This window comes from Stegostoma tigrinum, chromosome 30, assembly GCF_030684315.1.
Source record: "Stegostoma tigrinum isolate sSteTig4 chromosome 30, sSteTig4.hap1, whole genome shotgun sequence".
In the NCBI taxonomy this organism is placed as follows: Eukaryota; Metazoa; Chordata; class Chondrichthyes; order Orectolobiformes; family Stegostomatidae; genus Stegostoma; species Stegostoma tigrinum.
Genome location: NC_081383.1, coordinates 15,148,048 through 15,166,653, shown reverse-complemented (window position 1 = coordinate 15,166,653; position 18,606 = coordinate 15,148,048). Strand labels below are relative to the sequence as shown.

General features: G+C 38.1%; 2 protein-coding genes across 11 annotated transcripts in view; both read left to right on the top strand.

Moving 5' to 3' along the window:
• LOC125465760 (cold-inducible RNA-binding protein-like) overlaps positions 1-5,204 on the top strand; it is an 18,905-nt gene extending 13,701 nt beyond the window's left edge. The window contains exon 8 of the mRNA XM_048559558.2: positions 4,970-5,204. The gene's annotated coding sequence lies outside the window, so the exon portion shown is untranslated. The remainder of the gene's footprint in view (positions 1-4,969) is intronic.
• The window catches only part of LOC125465758 (cold-inducible RNA-binding protein-like), a 25,035-nt gene extending 6,429 nt beyond the window's left edge, over positions 1-18,606 (top strand). The window contains exons 1-9 of one of the 10 annotated variants that reach the window (XM_048559552.2): positions 8,388-9,744; positions 10,386-10,495; positions 10,959-11,065; positions 12,751-12,892; positions 13,147-13,228; positions 13,705-13,760; positions 14,679-16,802; positions 17,232-17,308; positions 17,912-18,606. In XM_048559552.2, the coding sequence (XP_048415509.1) occupies positions 10,396-10,495; positions 10,959-11,065; positions 12,751-12,892; positions 13,147-13,228; positions 13,705-13,759 (486 nt within the window). In that variant the 5' untranslated portion in view covers positions 8,388-9,744; positions 10,386-10,395 and the 3' untranslated portion in view covers position 13,760; positions 14,679-16,802; positions 17,232-17,308; positions 17,912-18,606. Of the gene's footprint in view, positions 1-8,387; positions 9,745-10,381; positions 10,496-10,958; positions 11,066-12,750; positions 12,893-13,146; positions 13,229-13,704; positions 14,038-14,345; positions 16,803-17,231; positions 17,309-17,911 lie in introns of those variants that run through there. The other 9 variants (XM_059638593.1, XM_059638591.1, XM_059638595.1 and 6 more) reach the window with 9 other exon arrangements.

The following is an 18,606-nucleotide window of genomic DNA, read 5'->3' as shown; positions in this document are numbered from 1 at the left end:
TAGATTTAAATCTGATACAATCTTTTATTAAGCAAGGATATCAAGGGAGTTGGGTTTGAGGCAGGCATACAGATTTAGGCCAATATCAGCCATGATCTTATTAAATTGTGGAACAGGCTGAAGAGGCTGAATGGCCTCTTCCTTTTTTGAGAATAGAACAGAAAATTGGAGGAAGAACATTTTTGAAAAATCTGTTTGCTTCTTTAATTGTGAAACTAATATCCCTGTTTCACATGCTGAAACTTTATTACCTCTGTTTTGTCTTTTCCATGCAGTATGTCAGCTGTTTGTTTAAGTAGATAATGTTGTCACAACACATTTAGGAGTCCATCATTTTGGTCCCAATCTTGGTGCATTTGACAAATAACTAATGTATATTTCTGTGGTTTTAATCTATCCTGATTGCAAATAACAACAGCAATTTTGACACTGGTGTAAATTAATCAGATGCGGTGAGGAAGAGAAACTCCTCCATTTTAGAAATGCAGTGTTTTGTTAATCTTTCAACCATTATAATTAACAAATGGGTATGATCCTTCCACTCAGCTCATGATTTTGAATGCTCCTCAGGATACATGTTCATATTCCAATTGGTAAAACATGAGTGTTCATTTTTTTTTACACATCGCACTTCCGTTAAACCATTGGTGGTGTTCCACTGTACTGGGTCACGAGTTGGTCCTTGAATGGTTTCATCAAAGCATGTGGTTTGTACACTATTTCATTTAATAGCAAGGTGTAATTTGAATTTAGGTAAGGTTGTGATTCACTCTTGTTGAGACAGTTTTGATATTTGAAAGCCTGAATTTAATTAATCACCATCAAATTTTTGAAAATGTCAGCAATTTCTTGGATCTGGCACTTAAGTACTTTTGAACTACCTTTGTTATTGCTGTCTTAACTAACTTCGGTTTGCTATTGTGCTTTTAGCATAGTTACAGATAATGTTTTCAAGTAACTTGACAAGACTTTGCTTGAACTAAATTCTTTGTATCCAGCTTGTGATTTTTTTCCTCCTATTTCATTAGACATCAAAACTGTGGCGACTCATTCATTTTAGAAAGCTAGTTAATATCAAGTTCACAAAGTCCTTGGCTCAATCTGAGAAAAGTTGGTGCAAGTTGATTTTATAATTTACTGATCTCAAACTAAGTGTATACCCTTTTTAAAAAAGAAAGGTGAATTTTTCCTTCATTCTCTACATCAGTCCCTGGCCAAAGATGTTTCAATTGATTTGAGTACTACCAAGTCAATTCTGACAACATCCCTGGTGTGTTGTATGGAAAGACTTATTTACTGTTAAAAATTGTTCTGCTTTAATTCTGAATATTTTGTGTTTTCATGGATAATCAAGTAATCAGACCCAATTGTTAATGAAATGAACAGGTTAATGAAAGTTTGTGTGAAAGAATAGTTTATCTAGATTAGTAACACCTGGGTGATGTGATATTTCTGGACACTGAATAGTTAAATTATCTGAATTAATGTCGGATTTATTTTGTTATACATGATTGCACTGGCAACATAATCATTTCCAAACTAATTTGACCCCAGGTAATTGTAGTACTCAGTGAGAATTGCTGCTTTTTTAAAGTGAAAACTAATAGTTCTGCATATCATTTTTAAGCTGACCAAAGCTGGCATCTGCCAATGTTTCAGTTGAGAAAAATTTGACTTTTGAATGTATGCTTGTATAATAAAAACACTTAAGAGTTGATTGCAATTAAAAACCATGTCTTCTGTTTTTGAAATAGTATTGCCAGTTATATAATGCTTTGCTACTTGATTTTCTGAGTGGAATTCTTCAGTGTACAATTAGGATAAGGCTGCTCTTGTATAAAGAAAGGAATGTCAATTTTTTAATTTGTTTGTCAGTCCACTTATTTCGTTGCGCTCTTTCGTTTTGTTACTCCTTATTTGCAAATCTGTTTTAAAAGAACTAATCCAAACTGTTTGATAGCTTTCTAACAGAAATATTAAGTTTTCTTCGCCATCCATGTTCAAGGGATTACGTGCTTATTTTTGCAGAATGATTTAAAAAATAGGTGCAACAAATTAGGAAAGCAGAATATACTTGTTTACAATAAGGCAAATTTTTAATACATAGTATTACAATTTAGGGGAGACGATGGCCGAATGGTGGTATTGCTGGACTTTTATCTAGTGATCACATAATGTTCTGGGGACTGGGGTTTGAATCCCACCACGGCAGATGGTGGTGGAATTTGATTTCAATAAATGTCTGGAATTAAGGATCTAATGATCATGAATCCATTGCTGACTTGTAAAAACCAATCTGGTTCACTAATGCCCTTTAGGGAAGGAAACTGCTATCCTTACCTAGTCTGGCCTACATGTGTGATTCCAGATCCACAGCAATGTGGTTGACTCTTAACTGCCTATTGGTAATTAGGGATGGGCATTCAATGCTGCCGAGCCAGTGTCACCCTTATCCTGTGAATGGGAAGAAAAAGGGAAGGTTATGCTTTGGTTATACACAACACTGGTGAGATCACATGAGTAACATGTACTGTACTCTTACCTTAAAAGATTTGAATGCAGAAACTTTTCTAAGAACGTTTGCTTGAGTGTATGGAGTGTTTGGGTTGCCTTGTGAGGCATAGTTGGGCTAGGCTAAGCTGGTATCTACTGGGACTTGGAGTGAAGCAACTTAAAGTTTGAAATGATGTTGAAGGACCCTAACAGGGTGGATGTGGAATGGGTGTTTCCTCTTCTGGGATAATCAGAACTAGCAGTCACTGGTCTTAAATGGGACTTTTTAAGATGAGATTTTTTACCCACCCCCCTCAGGAGAGTCAATGGAATTCTTACTGAAAAGGCAATGAAGAAAAATCTTCTGTTCAATATTTTAAAGAGGTGGATAATTCTTGGTAACCTTTCACGCTCTTGCTTATCAGGCATGGGTGGAGATTTGTTAGTCGGATTATCCTTGATCTTATTAGATGACTGCACACTTGAGGTAAAATGACCGCTTCTGTTCTCGATGTTTATGTAGGTTGATTTTCCTTTTCTATTCTCTTAGCCTCTTAGCTTCTGAAATCGTACTATTGTCATGCTGTAACTCTGGTTGCTAGCACAAGTTGTACTTTGCTAATTAGGCACTCTGGTCCGTCGACTTCTCTGGTTCAGTGCCAGCAATATGTTTCCAGTTTTGGTGCGTGGAAAGGTGCTGTTTGGGTCACAAGTATGGAGTGCAAATGCCCAGTTTTTCTATCTGCATTTATTTTAGTGAAATGCTTTCTTGTTCTAGTGGGAATAATTCAGATCATAATTGATGGCCCCTTCACTAAAATTACTTATTTTATGCCCACAGTTGGGTGTAGGAGGCATTAAAATTAGATGCTTCAACTTCTCTCAGGAACTAAATCCTCTTGTTATTTTAACAACTCCTGTACTAACTGACCACATGACCTTTTGACTTCATCAAATTTTCCACTCTACCAATCATGAGACGACCAAATTAGGGAAACACATGAGTGCAGCTTGTAACACCTGTGGTACCTGAGTTAGAATTGCACGCTCTATGCAGAATCATCAGGAAAAGTGATTTCTTGTAGACACATTACTGTAAGTTTTTTGAGGATTTGGAATTCTTAGGTGATGTAAATCTTTCCCTATCCTTCATTTGTACACATTTGTTAGCAGAGAAGCTAACATTTTACTGACTGAAGAGGACCTAGCTTTTAGACATAAAAACAATTCTGAAGGCTTTGAGAGAGAGAAATGGACTGGGAAGATGTGACATCTTTCACTGGAGCATTGGAGGTTGAAGGGTGACCTTCTTGAGGTTTATAAGAATCGTGAGGGGTGTAGATTAAGTGAATGATGAAGGTCTTTTCCCTGGGGTAGAGGAGTTCAAAATTAAGGTGCATGTTTTTTGAGGTAAGAGGGGAAAGATTTATAAAGGATGTGAGGATCAATTTTTTTTTTAAAAACACTGGTTCATGCGTGGAATGAACTGCCAGAGAAAGTAGTGGATGCAGTTGCAGTTAAAGCGTTTAAAAGACATTTGGATAAGTTCATGAATAGGAATGGTTTGGAGGGATGCGGGCCAAGTGCAGGCAGGTGAGACTATTTTGTACATGGTTAGCGTGGACTCATTGGATAGAAGGGTCTGTGCCCATTCTGTGAGATTCTAACTGGTTGATAGGAATTCTGCAGGCTTCAAGGGAGTAGGAAATTTGTAGGATCAAAGCATGGTAATAATTTGAGATAACAAGCTGTTGAGCTGGACGAACACAGCAGACCAAGCAGCAGCATAGCAGGAAAGCTGACATTTCGGACTTAGGAAGGTTGATTCGAGTAAACATTTGAAATCAGGATTGACTAAAACTAGATTTTTGTAAAAGTTTGAAAATAGCTTTCTGTCGTTATCTCCCTTTCTAACTGTCAAAATATCCAGTTTGAGTGGTTGTGTATACAAGGGCTCAGCATATTAGGATTGCTTTGATGGGACAATTGAATTATGATAAGGATACACTGAATACTTGCAGATTTTGGTTACAGTCATGACGTGACAAAAGTAAATCCCCAGGTACGGTGGAGGTAACGTGGTCACTGGACTCTACATCGGCAATCCAAGCCAATGTTTAGGAAATGCATTCAGATCCCACTACATCAAACTGAAGTCTAAATTTGATCAATAAATCTAGAATTAAAGTTAGTCTCTATCATGATGACCACAACTATAATTGTTACAGAAGTCCATCTAGTTCCATAAATCTTTTATGGAAGAAAATCTGCCATCTTCGCCTGGTTTGGCCTTTGTGATTCCAGATCCGCGACACACTCTTAACTGCCTTCTGAAATTACCTTGCAAGCAATTCTATTCCACAACTGTTAAGAATGTGGAATAAATGCTGGCCTTGTTAGTGACAGCGGTATCCCATGAAGCATGGGGAGAAAAATAGTGCATGCCTTAATTTTTATAATGAATCTTAATTTCCAGATCATTCAGAAATTGTCTTCAACTCTGCCTAGTTCAGCATTGGAGCCAAACATGGAATTGAGCAGCTGTTTTGAGAATCTCCTTCTGATTACCTACTCGTGATTTAGTTAGCAGTCAAAAGTTTGTGTAAAAATGACCAGTTTCATTATTTAGTGTACATATAGTGTGGTTCACTGTTAATTTCATGCTTCAACTTGCCTAATTTGAAAATAAATCAATCTTCTTAAACTGTTAACTGAAGTATGTTTGTGAGAATTGAATTTGACCAAATGCATCAACCTGCTACTTATTTCTGTGCTACGTGAGTTTGAGATACAGACTGTGAAAACTGCTGTTTGTCATGAGTTAGTTTGGAAGGATACCCAAACACACACTTTATATTATTACGACACAATTACAGCTTGAAAGGTACTACTTATTCCATTTTGCCTGTGCTGCTATTTTAATACTCCCCAATTGTATTAAAAGAGCTGTAGAAGGCTGCCTCCTGCCCCCCCCCCGCGCCCTTGCACAAAGCTAGCGGAAGTAAGGCGCCATCATAGGATTATAAAACAGGAGTTTACTGTTATTCCCTCAACTGTTTTCCCACCACCTGATCTATACTCAATTTATTAACTATTAATCAGTATACTGTGGTGTTGTTACCAAACTTGACTGTCTATAAGAAGATGGAGAAACCACATAATTTAGGTGTTTTAAACACATACATATCCAAACTCTCAAAACAATTCACTTGACACAATGTAAGTGAAGCCCTGTATTGGTAAAAGCCATTCAAAATGGTTAACTGCTTACCTTGCTGATATCATTGTATGTAGAAAGAGATGGTGCCTGTTTTAGAATTATTATTGGGAAAATGGATGTTTGTTGCATCGAAATCACTGACCACATTTCTTCTAGGCTGTTGGTAAAATTTATTGATGCAGACTTTGCAGTCAGCAAAACATTGATAAAGCTTTAAAATGGAGAAGGTTAGCCATTATCCTTGATTTTGGATCCTTTTTTAGGTTTTTTTGACATTCCTGAAATATTTGCTATGTTAAAGCTATGTGAGTGCTATATTTTCAAATTTATTGGCCTTACTTCTGGGGTTATTTGACATGATTTGCATGCTGTAGTGAAGAATTGCTACCTTGATTTGGCCATATTTTTGACAACGTTCCTGATCTTATCTGCATATCTATTTTTGTGTGGAGAAACCATGATTTCTGATGCACTACATTTTCTATGAGGGTTGTCTTGATACCATTTCATTCTTCTAGACTGGTATAGTTTACAATTCCCTTACTATCTGTGCATGGCCTGTTTGAAGTGTCTCTGCTTTTTTTTGGCTAGAGAAAGAATGAAATATTAGAATAGATTTGAGCTAAGAAGAGGTGATGATCGAAGATGTGATGAAAATTCCTGGTGGTGAGATCTAAGGGATGGTACAGTGGATGGGGTGAAGGGAACTGTTGAGTCAGATTGAAGGTATACCAGAATGTCCATTTTATCGAATACAGTGCAACATTTATTTATATGGCACCATCAACAGAGGCAGGATCATCATCTTGCACACACACACCTTGTATTAGCTGATACCAAGCTGAGCTACTAAGAAAGGTGATCAGAAACTTGGTCAAAAAGACAATTTAAACTGAATCTTAAGGATGAAACCAGGGGTTGAAGTTTAGAAAGGAAATTCTAATATTTTACCGTTGGAAAGTATATGATTGGATGGAGTTGTAGATTGAATTTGAACTGTTATAATTGAAGGCAAACATCAGAAAATTTGGTAGTGCACCCATCTTGCTAGATCAAATATTTGAATGCATAGAAGCGTTGAAGGAAAAGATAAAGATCATGTTGACTGCACTTCATGTGTACGTTTGATAATGAGTGTCAGCCAGTTTTTCACTCAAACTATGAAAGTCTCTTTTTCTAAAGTTTGTCCCTTGAGCCTGTGTTTGATTATCGCACGAAACGTGTACCAATCCCAGTGTCTCTTTTCAAACACTTAAGCATGGTGCTTCATTTAATGTGTGTCGAGAACGTTGACCATGTTTTAGCAGACCTACTGCACTTAATCATGGTTAGATGCTGCTTAAATTTTGCCATGATGATCATGGTTGGAGCTCCTTGTTACTTTACTAAAACGCTTAATCTGATCTCTCTGTAGACTAAAGGTCACTGTTACCTTTCCTGTACGATGTTGCTGGTGTTTGCATGGTACTGTAGTCCAACAGTTTTATCCAATATGGAAATTAACAGGAAGTAAGCAGTAGTTGGGACTATAAAGGGCATACTGATCAAAAATGCCATTACATTTGTTGGTCATTAACAAAAGAGAGTGTAGATGCATATGGTGTAAAAAATTTGAGCTCAACAGTGATGACTAGTTCTTGTTTCTAAAATATGGAGGTTTGAATGATTTAGAGTTTGTTCTTGGAGATGTACTAATTTGTAATCAGTTGGAATTCTCAAATAGTTCCCACTGATTGGAATGTAGTGCCTCCCATTCGAGAAAAGAGAAGAAAAATAGGATTTAAAGCCATTGATCCCTATGCCAATATATGCTGGAATCACTTTTTATTGTAAGGTGCTTGTAATCTTTTCAGCAGTTGAAACTAAGTAAGAAAGCAGATTCACAGTTTTGACATGGCATTTCATTGCAGTAACTCCTTTATTAGAGGGTGACTGCATCATGTGATGTTCTGACCTATTGAACACCTTTTTAAAATTGCATAGGGAAAACTGCTCTTATTTGGGGTGTTTTGTGCACCTACAATCTACAAACCGTTTCAAGTAAATTCAGTGCATTATTTAGGACTATTTTGAGGTTGCCAAGTTTGTTACACTTTTGAATTCCTAAGCAGAATGACTTGATTGTTTCTGGCATTCTCTGAAGAACAGGTAGCTATTCCTTGAGTGACCTAAACATAGTTTGAGAGTTTGATACAAAATGTGAGGCTGGATGAACACAGCAGGCCAAACAGCATCTCAGGAGCACAAAAGCTGACGTTTCGGGCCTAGACCCTTTCTTCTCTTAAAGAGAGATTCATGGAGAATCTTAAAGGTCCTGGTCACCTACAGAATGCTGAACCTAACATGAGTTGGAAAATGCTTGGATCTGTAAACAAAGCATGTGATAACTGGACGCATCAAAAATGACGATAGGATTGGACAAGTCAACATGGACATGATGGAAGGGAAATCACGTTTGATAAGCCTGATGAGTTGTTTTTTGAGAATTTGGCGCCCCCTTATGTACTGTGCTAGACAACAGGAACTGATGTTTAAGATTTTCAGAAGGCTTTTGATTGAGATCCCAGCAAGCAGTTACTAAGCAAAAGTAGAGCACTTGGGATTGAGGCGGGGGGGGGGGGGGGGGGGGGAATTTACTGGTGTGGATTATGAACTGGTTAACAAACAGAAAACAGACTGAGAAATTAATCATTTTTATGTTGTCACGTGACTGAAGTACTGCAGGATCAGTGTTGGATGGCACAGTGGCTAACACTGCTGCCCCAGTGCCAGTTCGATTCCATTCGAGCAACTGTCTGCGTTGCACATTCTCATGTCTACATGGATATCCTCCCACTTTCGAAAGATATGCAGGTTAGATAGGGAGGGTTTGGTGCGTGAGTCTGGGATTCTGTTTGGAGGAACAGTCTGGATTTGATAGGCTGAACAACCTGCTTACACACTATACGGATTGTGGATTCTATTCTGAAAGTATCAATGACTTGAATGTGGGAGTCGATGTAATTTTTTGTTGGATGGCAAACTTTGGAAGTTAATTCAGGTTAGAATTAGACTTATAAGGAATTTTGGAGTGAGTTGGTATAAGTTTAATATCTGGAACACTGGCGAAATGAAGTTATTTCTAAATCGAAAGCAGCTAGAGAATTTATTAAATGCAAAGACAACTTTTAAGTTGAAAGGAATTTGACCTTTAATTAGGAGGAGTTGCAGATAGAAGCGAAGATACTTGCTCGGTGCACCTGGGTCCACGTGAAAACTAGCTAACTGTAATACTTGAAAATTAATGAACTGGCTTTACAGGATTTCCCGTAATTTGGAACTGAAGCCTCAGGTTTTACTGGGTTTCCTGTTGAAGTATGAGGAAGAATAGATTGGAATTGTACTCTGGAGCTGAGAAGAATGAGGGTTGCTTTTGTACTAATTTTAAAAAGGAATGAAAGGGTAGGTACATTAAACCTCGTGAAGGGTTTGATCCAGAAGTAGGAGTCTTAATGTGAAACTCGTCCGTGGTATGTCGAGGATTTTTCTTGCAGGTAGTAAAATTTTGGAATTCTCAGCTCCGAGTAATTGATTCCTGTCGTCTTACACGTTTTTAGCGTACGAAAATTATTGAAGTAGAAGTCTTTGATTTTGAATAGCGGAGCGAGCTCAATGAGCTGAGAGAAACTTGGTGACCGTTTGTTAAACCTCCCCATCCCCGCGAAATTGTTTGGGTTGTTTGCATCTTTTGTATTATTTCTGGTCGAGAAGAGAAGGGAGACTTTTTTGTTGCAACCGAAATGTTAACTAAATAAAGGTGTTAAGTTGGCATTTTGTGTGTTGTCCCTTGTGCGTTGTATCTTGAAGGGTGCTAGCAACAGCTATGCTGAGGTTTCATTCACGGAGAGGGGGTGAGAGGATGCGCAGAGCTACTGGATCCGGGGCATTTTAGCAGGAGGGGGAGGGGAGGACGGTTATAAATAGCAGCCCATATTGCCGTGCTCTCATATCGAACCGGAGCTCTGCGTTGCCGTATTTGAATCTGTGTTGAAGTGAGTTGAAGGCCGCTGTGAAGCTTTGTGCACGCGTAGGGTGAATCTCGCCGACGGTTTTGGTCAAACCGAGCGGCTTCCTTTGAGCCAGCTTGCAGGGTGGGCTCCACGGAAAGGCCGGTCCGTTAATAACGCAGGAGGGGGAGTGATTCATAACCGGATCGGCTTCAATTCCGAATGGAAGTGGGGCGCAAATCAACCCGCCGTATTTGAAGCTAGAGTCCGCTGGGACGAATAATGGCGAGCAGTGCGGAGGTGGGGGGTGGTGACAGAATTAGGTTGGTGTTTTTGTTCTAACTGAAGGGACGGTGGAGAAGAAACGAAGGGGGGAGTCTGTAAAATGGCGGCTCCACAAAGCCGAGCCGGCCAGAGATGGCCACTGCGTGGGACCCGGATCGTGCCGCACTGCGGCACCGTGTCTCTCTCTCTCTCTCTCTGCCTGCGAGGTGGGGAGAGACCGAGACGGCACTGCATCTGCGGGGACGGGACGTTGGGGAGGAGCTGTGTGCCGCAAACCATTCACTAAAACCGAAACCAGCGGCTCTTTACCCTCTTCAAACTATGTCCGTCGAATCGACCCCTTTACCATCCCCATGCAAAAATAACTTAAATACTTTACTCTTCACTTACTCCCCAGATAGGTAAAACACGATGTCTGACGAAGGAAAGCTTTTTGTCGGTGGTCTTAACTTTGACACAAACGAACAGTCGTTGGAATCCGTTTTCTCCAAATATGGACAGATCTCTGAAGGTTGGTGTGTGGCAGCTAAATATAATATGCCCTGTATTTAAGCAGGATCCAGTTTCAGGAGCACACTAGCTTAAATATGAATGAATATTTTTGGAAGTTTGTGTGAAGTGAATTTTTTCTTTATATTCTCCATCTTCAGTATATAACAAAACAAAGGGGGCTTTTAAGTGCATGTACTCCCCACAGCATTGATTTCTTAATTTTACAATTTTAAACGTGGTGATGTTTTTCTGTGTAGACTGGTGCTGAGGCACATAATTGGAGGGCAGCAGTAAATGAAGTTACTGTGGGAGGATGCAGTAGTGTAGGAAAAGAAACCTTGTATGGCCATAAGTACTGGCGCTAATCTTTTGAGACAAATGGCTTGTTTCTATTAATTGTTATAATTCTGTAAACATTTTTAAAGCTGTTTCAGTTGTATGGTGGCGTTTTGTAACTTTGTTTATTTCCTTATTTGCTTTAGTTATTGTAATTAAGGACCGGGAGACACAGCGGTCAAGGGGTTTTGGTTTCGTCACGTTTGAAAATCCTGATGATGCAAAGGATGCTATGTTAGCTATGAATGGAAAGGTACATTTACATACCCACCATTTCTACAAGCTCTACAATTAAGGTATCATAAGTGGTATGTCTGATGCCTTAGCCTAAATAGTGGCTTCGTGCTATTTCCTGTCTCACTGTTCGAGACCTGAGCATATAATTCAGGTTGATACTTTAGTACAATATAGAGAGAGCAATATCAATTATCTGTGCTTAGGGTAAGATGGTAAACATTGCCTTGTCTGCCCCCACAGATAGATAACGTAGTGCTTTTTGAACTTAAGTCAGGGAGTAAGGATTCCTTACTCAAATATTTATTCCTCATTGACATTACTAAGGAAAATCACTGTTCCTTGATCAATCAGTCACTCTCCCTGGCACCTGTCTCTAATTGAAGCATCTTCACAAATTTGTCCTGTTTGATGCTCAGCTTTGAACCATTAATCTATTATAAAAGACTTCAATGTCTACTTTCACCTCTAATGCCACATAGGTCTACCCATTCTTTGACCCACCTTTCTGAAACCATCTCCAGAATCTGTTACCTGATTTACTTTGATTCTGGTTTTCCAGATTGCCACGTGTCTTTTTTTAAACTTGTCATTTTTTTGTCCAATTGCAATCCTGTGAAGTGCCTTTGTATTTCTGTTATAATAAAGCATTAATGTTTTTGATTGAATAGTTAAAAGCTAACTGCTGTAGTTCCCTGTAATGTAGTAATTATTGCACTTTCTAAAATAAAAACTCATCAGTCATAACTTGGTGAAAGCAGGTCATAGTCATACAACATAAAATAAGCTCTTCGACCTCCACAGCTATGCTGACCAACAAACATCAAACTACCATAAATCCCATTTACCTGCATTGAGTGCACAGCCTACCATCCATCACATGTTAAGTATTCATCCTGATGCTGCTTAAATGTTGTAAGAATACCCCTCTTCACCCACCCTCTCAGGCAGCGCATTCTGTATTTCTACAATGTCCTCAGGTTGTCTCTAAACCACTTTGTCCTCGCCTTAAATTTATGTTTCCTGGTTAGATCCACCTGGCATGTGGAAAAGATTCTCATGATCTACACTGTCTGTGCTTTTTGTTATTTATATTTGGTGTACCTGAATCAGATACCTTTTGGCTGCTAGCGAGTTTTGAGAAGATTTGTAGCTCAGGTTGAGGTTCTGGATGTGAGTTTGCTCGCTGAGCTGGAAGGTTCGTTCTCAGATGTTTCGTCACCATTCTAGGTAACATCAGTGAGCCTCCGACGAAGCGCTGGTGTTATGTCCCGCTTTCTGTTTATCTGGTTAGGTTTCCTTGGGTTGGTGAAGAAAATCCTAACCAGATAAATAGAAAGCGGGACATAACACCAGCGCTTCGTCGGAGGCTCACTGATGTTACCTAGAATGGTGACGAAACGTCTGAGAACGAACCTTCCAGCTCAGCGAGCAAACTCACATCCAGAACCTTTTAGCTGCCTCTGCCCCAAGAAAGCCAAACCCAGTCTTCGTTCACAACTGTGATTTTCATCTCAAGCAACATCCTGGTGAATCTGCTCTGCATCCTGTCCAGTTCATTCACGTCCTTCCAATAGCGTGATGACCTGAACGGCATAGTCTTCCATCTGTGACCTAACCAAGCCTTTTTGTGAAGGTGCAAATGAGTGTAGGCACTTTGACAAGTGGTGCCATTTGATGTCTAATAATGTTGTCTCTTTGTAGTCTGTTGATGGGCGTCAGATTAGGGTAGATCAAGCTGGAAAATCCTCTGGAGAACGATCCCGAGGCTACAGGGGTGGAAGTGCAAATAGTCGTGGATTTTTCCGTGGAGGGTCTGGACGTAGAGCCCGTGGGTTTTCTAGAGGTATGTAACAGTAATAATTATAGTTTTAACAAAATTTCACCACTTCCATATCCATACAGAACAGATCTTGAGAAAATTGCTGTGTAGACTTTCACTGCTCCCTTTGCTACATGTTGAATTTCTATAATAGCTAAGTTGCTGTATTTCTGGACAATGTATAGTTGTCCTAGAACTTCTTTTCAACTCGTAGTGACTTGTTTATGTATGTGTGTCTTTGTTTAATTAAATTCATTATTATTTGGATGCTTGCGTAGGTGGAGGAGATAGAGGGTACATTGCAAGATATGATTCAAGAAGTGGCTACTCTGGATCTAGAGACTACTATAACAGAGACAGGTAAAGATATTTCTTTGTAATTTTGTTTTGTTTTATTTATTATTTAATTTAGATATTTCTTAGTTATCCTGTTATCTACTTCTGGAGCAGGTGGGATTTGAACACAGGTTTCTTGGTCCAGAGTTAGGGACACTACCACTGCCCCACAAGAGCCCATGATTGACTGCATATTGCTATAATTTGTTATTTCTGAATACTGCATTCAGTTCTGGTATTGCCCCTCTGGGAAAGATTTTGTTAAACTTGAAAGGGTGCAGAAAAGATTTCCAAGGGGTTGACGTATAGGAAGAAGCTGAATAGGAGACCCTAGAGTTTTATAGGGCATGGATGGGGTGAATACCAAAGTTTTGTTTTACTAGCGTGGGGGAGGCTAAAAACTAGAGGACATAAGTTTTTAATGCCTTATGCTGTAGATCTTAATGATTATGTGACTATAAATGTTCTGGAAAACACTACAGGGATTTTGTTTTTCCCAGGAGTCAAGGGAGTTATGGTGGCGGTGGTTCCTACAGGGACAGTTATGACAGTTAAGGTAGGTGCCATTTAAAAATGGATATTACGTGGAAAATTATTGGGTTGGGATTACACCTCATCTTCTGGTATGATCTCATTATCTTGGTAACAAATTTCAGGGAAGGCCTATATTGTGATAAGCAGTGTAGCTGCACTGTGCAGTTTAGTGCAGCAGTGCATTTCAGTGTTGTCCACACGATTTGAAATACAGAACCATAGTCTGTACAGTAGGTTAAGTACAGTGTAATATTGATTCTTCCTGTAGTATCACTCAACAGTGTATCTCCGGGCGGGGGGGGGGCGCGGGGTTGGAAAGTTCTACTAATGGTAGGTTCTGGCCTTGCAGTTCTGTTGGGTCCAGCTTGAAGAAACATGTTGGTCTGTGCTGCACCATAGTACTTAATTCCTGCTACTGGATTGTATAAATTAACTGCAGTAGTACAATATTTGACAGACCTTAATCTTAAATTTTATACTGCCATAGTTTAATTTATTTTTTCCATTAAGATTTTAGCTTTTTAAACTTAGCTGTTAATCTGCATGCCAATCTTATTGCCATCTGTTCAGCTAAGTTAATAGATTTGTCCTCCCATTTAAATCATAGGCTCTACAGTGTAGAACCAAAACCAAGAAAGCAGCATGTATTCTAAATTTCTAAAGCATTGAGAGTATCTTTACGAGACTTTTACGTAAGTTTAAAAATCTCTAACCCAGTCCCCTATTATTTTCCCATAATGTATTAATTATGAGGTTACATTTAGTTTGGAAGTGCAAATGCCATAAACTTCAAATGTCATAATCTTTGGTTAGTGTTACTGTGCCCTCCTAGCTCTAAACCATGATCCAATTCAGTCCATAGCACTGATCTAGCAATAGGAAGAGGAAGCTATGATTACTATTGCAGTCTTTTTACATTGTACCTGCTTCTTGTTCTCAGCTACACACAACGAATAAATAAATCTTCCTGACTCAAGATCGTCCTTCCTATGGCTGTATTTATAAAGATTTTCGGAGCTTCGTGGAATCGTATTGTGTACTTTTATTCTCACTGACTTGTAGTAATTCAGTTTGGCCTTGTTAATCACAGCCTGACAGCTTCTGACATGAGGATGCACACTAAGTGTTGGCTCGGTAATATTGGAATTAAACAATCAAATAATAAGCATTCTCAGGCAGATGGCAAAGCCCTCCATGTTTTTCTTAGTAATATTCTGAGGTTTTCATTTTACTTTAGAATCTTTTTGTTTTTCTTTAATATTGCTCAAATGCTTCCTGTAAAGTTGTTATTTCGGAAATGAAGTTGCGGGGTTGACTGCAATTTTAGTAAAACAAACGTAAAAGGGGCTATAGTGTGTTCTCAATCTATTTTTATGCTAAGCAAACTGATGTTTTATAGAAGCTGAACAAGCTGTGGTCTTTATTTCAAAATAAAGGCTTTCATAGCCACTTATTCTTGTTTCTTTTTAAAAAAAAATGTCATCTGAAACGTTCCTTTAGTGTAGCAGGGTAGGAAAGCAACACGGGAACAGAAGATATTCTCTGCCTCAAACCGCTTTGATACTGCTGAAGATAAAAGGCTTTATTTTTAAACTTGTAATTGGACATTTGTGCATCTTTCAGTAGTTTCAAGAGTTCTGTACACTGTAAATAATTAGTTAATCATGTTCCAAATTCTTCAAAATTTACGAATGAAGTCCTGAGCAATGTATCTTTATAAGTTGACATGTATTGGATGAGAAATATTTGGAAATGGCTTTCTTTGTGTTGTATGTTCAAGTGGTTTAGAGTTGACCTTTTGTACTGAAACAGGCTTCACGAAGCCTCATTAAACAAAATACATGACTCATAACCCTGATCTTTCTGTAGTTGGATTCTTATGGGATGCAGTAGAAGGGGTATAGGTATGGATTAATTCTGCAATCTGTAATGTTAAAGCTAGTTGGAAGAAGGTCTTTTTGAAGAATAGTGGGGCTATTAGGAACTAATGTAAGCAAGCAACCAAGTCTTCCATTGCTGATCGGTTGTAGATGTATAACCACAGTTGATATCCTCCTTAGTTAATTGATGAGAAAATTGCCAGTTTAGAATTGAGCAACCTGTGACAAAGTAATGTACTGTCAGAAGGTATCAATCAGCTGATCTAAATTGAAATCTGAACTGTCCCTTTTCAACAGTTGTAGGAATTCTAATAAAATCATACCACAGTACCAGTTTTCTCATGTAACAGGCTTGCCCGAGGTCATTGCCAGATATGCTGTTTGAGATTATTCCTCAGGTTGGATTTTGAATCTCTTGTATTTGCCTTTCATTTTAGATAATCTATTTTCAGTGCAAGGTTATGGGGAAAGCAAGTTCAGGATAATCAGATTGTCCATTATCTCATTGGCAGAGCAAACTCCTTGGGCTGAATAGTCTACTTCTCCTTTTGTCTCAGTCTTATTGCTTAAGTTTTTAGTACTAATTTTCATAATTTACTGTTTTTACATAAAGTAATATTGAAGGGGTGATTGTACATCTCTCTTGCCATACTGGTTTGAAAAGAATTGCGTCTGGTGCTAGATATCAAACAGCTGTCTGTTTCTGTTGAAGAATTTAGTTTATTTTTAAGAGAAGAAGAATCTCTCTTTCCCTGTTTCTCAAAAACTGGTAGTTCTATTGTGAATTTCTTGGTTTGAGTAATTGATTACCAAATGGAAAGTTTCCATTCCAAAGTTGGCTACATTGTGGCTGAAGTGATAATATTAGTACCAGCAGCTGGATAAAATGTAAATTTTTTAAGAGTTCAGTTATCAGAAATATCAGGATAAAATTTATCAACATTTCATAAACTGTCTCTGTTGCTATAAAATTGGGCACAGCTAAATTAGGTGCAAATGTCTGTTCAGAAGGGTGTTCAAGTCCATTTAAAGATTTTTATAACGCTTCACAACTTCTAAGGATCTTTGCTAACATTTGGAAAGAAATGGCCATGGAGAACGAAGTGCTGTGCCTTCTTCAATGAAACCTGAGATGAAAACAGCACATGGCTAAGTGCAAATGTGGATATAGTCCTAGATTTGAGGTAACTCCTTTTACTCTCATAGGCAGTTTATGTTGACTGTTCATTCAAAACACTCAAATAATGTGCTTGTGAAATTTCATTTATTGTATTGGGTTAGTTCTCTAGCAGAATCCAACTCTTAAAATTGAGCTCCATACTAAACCTTACTATAAAGCTTCATTCCTTGATCTTTTATTCATTCAGTTGCTTGCGGTATTCTACTCCATTGATTTTTAACAGTGAGCCCTCTAAAAATATTTTCCCTTGAAGAAAAGAAATTGGACCATATAACATTACTGGCACAATTTGTTCCCTTAACTAGGATTTGCCTTGTGACTCTTTTCTGAAAATCGTTAAAAATTACATTAAATTCTTAAGCCTGAACAGTTTCATTTTGTTGAGTTGCTGTAAATGACCAAACATAACTAATAGACTCTCTTCATATTGCAGAACGAATCTGAGTGACGATTTCGTGAACAATGATGTTGATTGTCCTTTGACATTGAAGGCAGAGGAAAGCATGTGGGGTACGTTTTGCTTCTCACATTCACTAAGCTTGTGTATGTAATTGTATTTTGAGGGCTAGTTGATTAATGTAAGTGTTTTGACTCCTAAATTTGTCTGTCTACCATATTACTATTAAGGAAAAGCTTAATCTAGTCTGGTTGTCACTTAGTTAAATGAAGCACTTGTAGATCTTATTGCTTTTACAACAGTGAATTGTTTTGTCATAGAGCCAAGTAAATAAAATTGATTTAGAAAGAAACACTTTGAAACTTAAAATTGTTTGAGAGGCACACTTCAAATGCACCAGAAAATGGTGTGTACTTTGTATGGTATTAAATAGATTAGGGGGAATAATCTATTTTAATTTCATTAAATAATTTGCAGCTGTAGAAATATGGTAATCTAATTGATATTCATAACCTAGCTATGTTTTGTAATATTGTCCATTGTGTTGAACTTGCAGTACATTGTGATCTTATTTGTAATCTCTCGTGTATTAAATGTCATAATGCTGTTCCATTATGTTGACACACTTCAAATGTAAACTGTCTATGATTTAATGTTTTTCCCATCAATCCAATTTTCTTATCTTTGTTTTGTTAAAACTTTTGTATCTCTTTTAGATGTAGTCTCACAGGTGACTGTCACCCTAATCGATGATTTATCCAATTCACCAAGCAACTTGAATGAAAATGGTTGCAAATCTGTGAAATTCTCTGCCCCAGAAGGCTGTGGAGACAAAATCATTGAGTATATTGAAGACCAGCCTGGACTAATTTCATTACTTAAGGAGACTCTCTAGGATTATGGGAAACCAGCAGCAGTGTGGAATTTGAGACTAGAATCAAATTAGCCATGATCTAGTTAAATGGTGGTACATGCCTGAGAGGTTGACAACTTTTGGTGCCCCTGTTTCTTTTCCTGAGTGGCAGCTAACTTTTTACAAGGGGATTATTGCTTACAGACATGTACTGTCAACATGTGGTGCTGGTCAGTAGTCAAAAGTGGAATCTTGGCTGATCTACATTAACCCAAGTGTGTTGAACCAGTGGTAGAAATCTGCACATTTATGTTTTCTGGATTTTTTCTTAATTATTGTTTAATATCTTGTTTGCTCCAACTTTCTGATAAAATATGTATTTGATTGGGTTGGGGTGTTATGAAAGTTGCCGGTTGCTGGCAGAGGGTACTGTTTGTTTTTTTAAAAAATGCTAACTACTGCAAGACTGCTAGAGACGGAGGAAATCCCAAATTTTGCGATTACAAAGCTGTCATTCCTTCTACAATGTTCAATAAAGCAAAATTTTCTAATTTAAAA